The sequence below is a fragment of the Oreochromis niloticus genome, linkage group LG19 (genome assembly GCF_001858045.2).
Source record: "Oreochromis niloticus isolate F11D_XX linkage group LG19, O_niloticus_UMD_NMBU, whole genome shotgun sequence".
NCBI lineage: Eukaryota > Metazoa > Chordata > Actinopteri > Cichliformes > Cichlidae > Oreochromis > Oreochromis niloticus.
Window position 1 is genome coordinate 28,116,985 of NC_031983.2, and position 8,995 is coordinate 28,125,979.

Sequence of the window (8,995 nt, forward strand, 5' to 3'; positions counted from 1 at the left end):
TATTTGGTTGTAAACACGTCACTTTCCCCTCTGTTCTTTGTGAACATCATTTCATCGTAAGAAGCAGATTTTTTTTCACTCTTTTGAAACCAGTTTAGGTATTTATTTCAGGTAGTGATCGAGAAATTGCGTCATTCTTTTTCTCCCGAAAGCTTACTTTCAGAAGCAAAATCTTATTTTCAGGTGAAGTGTAAACTTCCTCCTTTAATGGTGACATAAGAGAGAATATTTCATTTTTCATCTCTTGTTGCATCTAAGCTCAAAGAATACTTGCGTAAATCTGCAGACAGGTTTGTTCAGTCTGGATCTTGCCACTAAAATTACACATGGTACTTAACATGTGCAAAAGAGAAAACTCCAAGAGGAAGTTAGTTACTAAATACAGGCACACAGTTACTCTCAGTCAGGTTTGGGCAGTGGTTTGTGTGGTGATAGGCATCTACCTCCTACACTCAGCCTCTCAGCTCTGACACCCGGAAAGCAAAGTGATGATACATTTGTGTTGTGCAAGGCACAAATGTACAGAGGTATTGATGAGAGCTTCTAGTGATGGTTTCTTGTCACTGTCAGAGGCACAGAGGATACTTAGCTGTGTGGACGAACCTTTTAAAGAACCAGGTATGAGCCTTTCTCTCTTCATTGTTGTAGCTGGGGACTTTGGCGAGCTGTGGTAAGTGGCTAAACTTGGACAGCTGCAGCAGGGCTCAGGACCCTGTGAACAACTCGCCACCTGGTTTTGCCACTGAGTCTAAAAATGCCTGTGGGTTACACGTTTCAAAGTACTTTGAAACGTGTAACCCACAGTGTAGACTCTCATTTAACTTCACACCCAGTGGGGCAGCATGGTGCTTAGTTTTGTCTCTGATGTTCTTTCTCTCTAACAGTTCTGGCATTTCAAAAAAAAGGAACTGAACCTAGAGGAAGTTGGTTAACAAAGGCAACTAAGATTTCACAATGTTACTGTCCATTTATGAGCTTGAACTGCAAAGGGAAAAAATCTTTCCAATTCTTTGTGTGGGGAAAAAATGCATTTTTGCACGATGTCATTTTGCAGAAGAGTCCTTTTAATTTTGCTGTGAGACAACTTGCTGTGTGTGTCACATATTAAACAAATCTGCTGACACTGATTATTGTGACACTTGTGCTGTGACTCAGTGCTGATCATGAGCATTAACTTTTTACGTTTTTAACCTTTCTCTGAGCACTTCTGCTTCCAGAGAACTTCTGCTGTTTCTGAGCATGTTCGATTTAGTTTTTTCCATCCTCTGAAAAACAAAACAACAATAAGAAGGAGAGAAAAAAGCTGATTGGGAAACATTGTCTTTGCTGTACCCGTGACGCCACATCCTTTTGTCACACTGAAGAAATTTCTTTCTCCTTTTCTGCTCATTTATCTCTGGTTTTTTTCAACCTACGCATCTTTGAATAAGGTGTTCTTCTGGTTTCTTTCAACAGGCTGCCTTCCCCATATCTGTGACTCCTTCAATGGCTGCCGATGACTACAACCCAGTAAGTAGCTCCTTTTTGTCTTTTTCTAACATTTACCCGCTCTCTCTTTCATGGATTAGAAACTTCTGCTTCCCTATTTAACAGTAACTAATTTGAATGTAAGCAGTATACACCCAGAGTTTATACACCACCAGGTGGATTTTTTGTTTGATTCACTGAGGAGCAAAGAGAGTTACAAATAAAAGGAGACCAATAAGAAAGAAGTCACAGATGTTGATGGAAGTGTTAAAGTGCATGTAGAAAGACAGAGAAAATGCATGTGACACTCAGTGTGAAAACAGGATGTTTCAGACAGCCTCTTCTTCTCAGTTGTGTGGTCTGAAACTGCTGCTCACCCCCTTGCCTCTTTTTCTTTTTGACCTCCCCCAACCTCTCCTCTGCTCTCCTCTCAAAGGTTTCCCTCCGACACAAATCCAAGAAGAAGAGCCGAGGAGGTGAGTCCTGCCTTATCACCTCGTCACTTATCTCAACCTACAGCTGCAATTTGAAAGCGTAGGGGGTGGGTGCGAAGCAGCGGTGCACTTGGTGTGTGCAGAGGGATTTTAGACGAGTTCAGTTACTTTCACTTCACTTCTTTTATTTCTTGGCTCCGTGTAACCGTGCCTTTGGGTTCTTCTGAGACGCTAACTAATTTGTATATACACTGTTTTTGCTGACTGACTCATATCAGTAACAGGTAGGATGAAGGTAGAATGGCACTTTTGATTTGACTCTTCCAGGATCCTTCATGTGCTTCTTATTTTTAGAGGTCCATTTGGTTATCGACCAAACTCTGGGAGCTCTTTAGACTGAAATGGAAACGTTTTGGTTGTTTGTGTTTGGATGTTTAAATCTGTAACGTTCTGCTTCCTCTGATGCTGTGACTAAATGCTCTGTCGTCTGGTTAAGGCAATGGTACGATGAGCAGAAGACGCATCTCGGTCAAAGAGCTTGGCCAGCCAGATCACCAGGGCTGGCTGTACAGGAAGAAAGAAAGCAAAGGCTTTCTGGGTATGAAATGGAAGAAGTACTGGTTTGTGCTGAAGAAGACTGCTCTCTACTGGTATACCAACCAGCTGGTGAGTAAAACACCCTCTGACTAGAAGACTAATGTGGATTTTAGACTTGATCATTTCCCAGCTGGTTGCTGTTCAGAGATTGCACACAGCGAGTGTACAATTGCACAATCCCCGATAACAAAAATATTTAACACAGATAAGTCTGCTACTCTATATCAGTTGCATGCTTTTCAACTTCTTCACTTTATCTTGCAAGATTATAAGATATAATGTAATGAAGAGAATTATCAGGAAAAAATAAGGACGCTATTAAAGTCATACCTCTTTCTTTTGGTTTTCCACCACTCTTTGGAATATTTTGTGTGTCATCCTATGTGTGTTGCCATTTTTAAAGAGTATCTTGCGTATATTCTTTATTTTTGCTAATTTCTGGAAAAGTTACAAAGTACAACAGTGATACACCCAGGTCTGTCAAGTCATCAAACAAACTCCTTAAAAGAATCTTAAAACTGTCAGATGCTTTTTTTTAATCATCAAAAAATAGTTAACAATAATCGGCGTAGTTCTCGAGAACTTGTATCAGCTGAGGATTAAGTGCTGTAATCACTATTTACAGCAGCAGGATGGTGGCACATACACAGTGTGTACTGTAGTTTTTATGTGCATCACAATGACTGAACATGTAATCCAGTGATTGATGTGGCTTCGTGTGTTTTTATTTGCTTTTATGCTTTTTTTGTCTCATGCTAACAATAGCAAAAGATGAAACATGACTAAATTTTCTTACAGCTTAAGTAACAGATCACAAAATTAACACTGGGTGAGTCACAGATGTGCGCTAGGCAGTCAGGGCTGCAGGTTAGTCACACTGGTTTCCTCCACAGCTGTCCTCGCCAGCCAGCGAGCGCTGGTGTCACTGCGCTTCCTGAATGTGACCGTGTCACTAATAGCCCGCTGCTACACATATGTGTAATCTACATCTATTTGACTTACTGGCACGATAACTTCAGTCAGACCTGCTGCACGTCACCACCACTCAGTACAAGGAAATTAAAGAAGTTGCCTGTTGCAATTCAGACGCAGTCGTCCGTGTGGGGAAGTGGTTTGAAAGTTGTGTTCTAATACTGACTGTTGTTCAATCTGTGCGTTGCAGGCAGAAAAAGCCGAAGGCTACATCGACCTCACAAACTTCATAATCGACAGAGCCATCGAGTGCAAGAAGAAATAGTGAGTCATTTCTGTGCTCCCATACAGTGCTGGGGTGTGATCTATGAAATCACAGTTATTATGACAGTAAAACTGTCTGCTTTTTTTACCCTTGAAACACTGAACTGCTGTTCGTCTGTCTTTCCCTATTCAGTGCATTCAAAGCTTGCCACCCGCAAGTTATGATGTTTTATTTTGCTGCCGAGAGCTACGAGGACATGAACTTGTGAGTCATTTAAACTAAAACAGTGTTTGTAAATGTATACATTTTTTTATGTATTATAATCTTTTATCAGAATTGCAATTAAGTTGGATCATTTCTTTGTTTTAGGTGGGTGAATAAGCTTGGGCTAGCCTCCATTCAGTATGAACAAACAGAAGTAAACGCTCCAGCCGGTGAGCACCTGTTTCAGTTCCCCGCCTCTGTCGTTCACTGAAGCTTTCCAACATCTCACTTTGTTTGGGTTTTAGTTTAAGAAATTTACTAGTTAAGTTTTTAATCAGCAACAGAATCTTTTGTTTTTAATTGTCATATAGCTCTTCAGTACTTTCCAAGCAAACACGCCCACTTCAGCCCCATGTGGGGTTACTATGGGCAGACCAATATGAAATGTATGGCACACCTGGGCCCCACAGTGGGGCTCGTTGTGGGCTCCGCAGTGTACCCACAGCATGCCCTCATTCTGAATGTTAGTTGCCCTCTGCGACCCCACCCAGGGCCCATAATGCAGTACCTAGACATGCCTCACATTTGATGCCACTACCAGAGCCCACAGTGGGCTGCCCACATCTGCTCCATGGTACATTACCAAAACCAATTGGTAAGGAGTGTGGACAAGAATGTTGATTTAAAAAAAAACAAAAAACAAAAAACCCCACTTTCAGTCTGTTCCAGTTCACGAGAGATCACCACGTAGTTGATTTAGCAGATTTTTACAGCAGGTGCTCGTCCTGGCACAACCCTCAGGGGATTTAGATCTCTCACTCTCAAACCAGGAATCTTCCACTTGATCCTTAAATCATATAAACTGTACTACACTGTGGATCCACAGTGTAGGAAAATAAAAGATGAAAATCCTATCAAACATGTTAGCCTGTCTTACAAAACCAAATATGGCCAGTTATAGCTTTCACTCATTGACTTCATTTGCAGTATAATCCCAGTAACCCCAGTTTAACTTCCATTGTACTGAGGTTTTGAACCAGCCACTTTCTCTCAGCCTCATATTTCTGACAGTGTAATAAAACATGTTCTATGGTTGTATCTTCTCCACAATAGTCATATTTTCTTTTTTGATGCTTCCTTATCATAAATAATGTATCAGCAAACATGCCCGTGTGGGCCCACAGTGTGTAAATGTGGAGCTGTGTGGGCAAGGCAAACCCACACTTATCCCACCTAGATCCTGCTGCAGTTTTGCCGTTTGGGGTCCCTATAAGATTACTGTTGGCTGCCCACAAAGTTCCCTCTTGGGGGCTCAAAAAGAGCAAAACTGCTGTAAGCCCCACATGGGCTTACCCACAGAAAACCCATGTAAGGTCCCCAAAGGGCAAAACTGCAGTAGAATCTATGTGGGCACGCCCACTTGGGGTAAGTGTGGGTTTACAGCCCCACAGTTCACCAACAACTACCCACTGTGGGGCCCCACAGGCATTTTTCCTGGGTTACATTTGCTGGTTACATGTTTCAAGTTTTTGTTTCTTGTGTGTCTCCATGTTTCATGTTCAGAGTGTTATAGTGAAGCCAGTGATCACGAAGATGCTGAAACCACAGAGATACCCCCTCCACCGTACTCTGAACAGACCCTGCGGGACTCTACGAATGCCTCCGGTCCGCCTGGTAGCACACATCAGGTCAGTAATGGTTCTGGCTGGACACACATCCATCCATAAGAGCGAACATTTATCTTTTCATTTAATATAAGCTCATTTTGAATTTGATGCTCATCTGTGAAGGCATCGGCAAACCTGTACAGGTTCTGGAGAAACATATGCTACCATCAAGCATGTTGCTGGATGCTTGCTTATTTCAGCAAGAAGATGCCATGCTACTTTGAGAACATTAGAATGACTCTGTACTAAGTGAAGTCATGGTAGTAAACAGCCTGAATGCAGTCCAGGATTTAGACACACCTTTGCTGCTAAGCAAGAACAGCAAAGTAATTTGCTTTCAGTACTAAAACCTTTGATTTAACACGAGCTCAGAGAGTGAAAATTGGTGATCCAACAAAGTGGTGAACATGCACAGTTTTGGAACATGTTGCTGCCATCAAATTCAAAATGAGCATATAACTGTAGTTTAATTGTTTATATTTAGCAAAGATTTACATTCTGTTTAGATTAAACACACGGTCACAACTTTTGCAAAGGCAGCTGTGTCTTTAAGGGACACTACATGTTTTATTACAAGTAAATAAAACCAAGTGCATAGCAAAATTGGAATAATTAATAGAAAAAACTCTTAACTTAAATGTATTTGTATTTCAGGGTACCCTTCCTCCCCCTTACTCCTCTGCAGTCCCCAGCGAAGCTAACGGTTCGCTCTCCTCACCTGTCAGTACGATGACATCTCAGAGCTCCGCCTCTTCGCTCACCAAGCAAAGACAGTCCTGGTTGGACCTGGTCTCGCAGGCATCTCCTGCTGCTGGGGAAACAGCAGTGGTGTGCTCAGCCCAGGTCCACTCGCATCAGCCTCCACAAAAGGAGACGGCAGAGGAAACGAGGCTAGAGAACTTGGCCACCCAGGACTCCTCGGACGCTGAATCTAATGAGGAAACGCCTTCAGCTGAGGGGGAAGATCAGAGGGAAGTTTTAAGGACGCAAAATAAAGGTGAATATTTCATGTAGACAGTTTTTTCTCGTGGCCCACTTCCAGCTCTAAGAAGCAGAGCACATTTCCTGTTTCTCAGAACTTTGATCAGCATCAGTGATCAACAGAATATACAATTGTTAATATTCTTATTCCTTTTCTCAGCTTTCTATCTGTGACTAATCTAATTAACTCGCCTGCATGCCATTTGAATTAATTTAGCAGGCATTTACTCGGTGCAACTACTGCATTTAGGATCATGATGATGGAGTGTGTCGTCTTGTTGCAGCCAATCATGAGAACAGCTCCGATGAGATGGAGAAGCTGTATATTCATCTGAAGGAGGCCAGTCTGTCGCCGATAGGAGAACGTAAACCATCCACGAAAAAGGAATTCAGGACCTCCTTCGTAAGACGCTGCAAAAACCAGGCTGTCAATGATAAGCTGCACCTTATCAGGACACTCAACAGCACATTAAAGGTACATTTCTCACCTCCCTCCTTTAGAAAGGATCTGACTCTTTATTCCATCACAGTACGTTATAAAAAAATTGAAGGTTTTTTAGTTTGTGAATTACAAAAAAAATACAGTTAAATAATTTCAATTTTTCACTTTTTTGCCCAGGCAAGAGAGGCGGACCTGCAGGCAATAGAACAGATCCTGTCGGACCCGGAGCTTACCTCAGACAAGTTCAGAGAGTGGAAGGAGGCCAACGGACCTTTGGTGCAGGAGATCTGTGTCACACACATCCAGCAGGTGGCGTCAGAGGCCGCAAAGGCTGAAGCGTCGGTCATAGCCGCTCCTGTGGTAGAGACCAGTTTATAATGACTCTTCCTGACTTTTTATGGTGTTCGGACTCTGAGGACCTCACAGTCACATACATCAAATACACACACTCACACACACACACACTCACACACACACACTGCTGTTGGTTATTCACTTGAGAACTCTGGTTATATTCAAGTTCTTTTCAACTAGTAGCTGGATGAACCAACAGTTTTTTAGTTCCATGTGGAGACGGTGTAGGATAAGCAGCACACATTAAAATGTGAAATGTGTCCTAGTATTATTTTTAATGTTTAATTTGTAGGTTTAGCAATTTTTACAGCTGTTTGTTTTTATCATTTTTTTGAACCTATGCATAAACTGTATATTTGGAACAGTGGAGTGCATGGAAATGATGTCTCCGTTGTTCTCTGCATGGAAACACTTTGAATTTATCTGTAGTGAATTTTGTTGTTTTTAAACTATTCGCAGTCAGTTATTGGTGCCATGCACCTTCAGTGCCTGTTACACATGTGTTACAGAAGCTTTTTCAATAATGTGTGTATGTCGTCGCCCTAGAAATACTATATTCATGCTTATTAGGAAGACTTTGCTGACTGAACACTAGGGCCTGCACTAACAGAATAAATGTTGGTCTCAAATCAGAATTTCTTCTTTTTTAATACTCAAAAGTGTCAAATTCATGTGACTGTAATGTAATTTACTGCTGAAATGTAGCGATTGCCTCGTTTTTTGTGGAAGATTTTTTTTTTAAATCTTCTAAACCAAAACAAACTTTTTAAATTATTTCAGCTACACTGGTTATTTTTTTGTAATTTCTACCCATGAACATTGACAGTATGAGACAAAATCTTGTCTAAAATGTGACAGACTTTATAACTGATAACATCTGTACATACAGTATATTGAAGTAAAGCGGGGATTTAGCAGTATTAAGTATAACTCTCAGGAAAACTCTCCTGGAATCATAGAAACAAGTCTGAAAGACCTGGTACAAGTTAGATAAGTGGATGGTTCTGAATAAATTCAGACATTATGTGACTGCACAGCAGGTGTGGAGACCTCAGGCCTAACAGGATTTTAATATATGGCAGGACCTACCAGAATACAGAGGCATTTTCCCCCTTATGTTTCATCTGTTGTATAAGTTAAAAAAAACTGTAAATAATTGTGAAGGGATGTGTGATGTTTGTTTTTAATTCTGGAATGAAAGTGTTTGTTTGTATACAGGAAAATAAAGTCAGAAAAGTGAACATTCCCAGCCTCTTTGTATGATTCCTGTAGTGAGTGTCACCACTGATAACCATGTGTTCCAGAGGTTTTATAATGTACTGCTTCAGGCGCTCTTTTTAAGGGTTGTGTCACAGCTAATCATCTACCTCCATCTCCCCTGTCTGCAGCATTCTGTCATACTAAACATGTACTCCTTCATCCATATGTTTTCTCTGTGGTCTTCCTCTTCTCCTCCTGCCTGGCAGCTCCATCCTCGGCATCCTTTGTCCAACTTGACCACTTTCCCTCCTCTTCAAAGCATCATCGGTCCAAACCATTTCAGCCTTGCATCCCAAACTTTGTCTCCAAACCGCCCAACCTGTCCCCCTGATGCACTAACCTAATCTTCTGCACTGTGGTCAGTCCCAATGACAAATCTTAATATCTTCAGCTGCCACCAGTCCTGCCTCCA

The 8,995-nt window shown here is 41.5% G+C and overlaps 1 protein-coding gene across 2 annotated transcripts in view; it reads left to right on the forward strand.

The window, feature by feature from the left end:
- The window catches only part of LOC100699833 (connector enhancer of kinase suppressor of ras 3), a 44,689-nt gene extending 36,125 nt beyond the window's left edge, over window positions 1-8,564 (forward strand). For both annotated transcript variants that reach the window (XM_005477656.4, XM_019349025.2), the window contains 10 exons: window positions 1,456-1,509; window positions 1,904-1,943; window positions 2,398-2,567; window positions 3,661-3,734; window positions 3,868-3,939; window positions 4,045-4,109; window positions 5,443-5,567; window positions 6,201-6,543; window positions 6,812-7,002; window positions 7,147-8,564. In XM_005477656.4, the coding sequence (XP_005477713.1) occupies window positions 1,456-1,509; window positions 1,904-1,943; window positions 2,398-2,567; window positions 3,661-3,734; window positions 3,868-3,939; window positions 4,045-4,109; window positions 5,443-5,567; window positions 6,201-6,543; window positions 6,812-7,002; window positions 7,147-7,347 (1,335 nt within the window). In that variant the 3' untranslated portion in view covers window positions 7,348-8,564. The remainder of the gene's footprint in view (window positions 1-1,455; window positions 1,510-1,903; window positions 1,944-2,397; window positions 2,568-3,660; window positions 3,735-3,867; window positions 3,940-4,044; window positions 4,110-5,442; window positions 5,568-6,200; window positions 6,544-6,811; window positions 7,003-7,146) is intronic.
- Window positions 8,565-8,995: the final 431 nt, after the last annotated feature.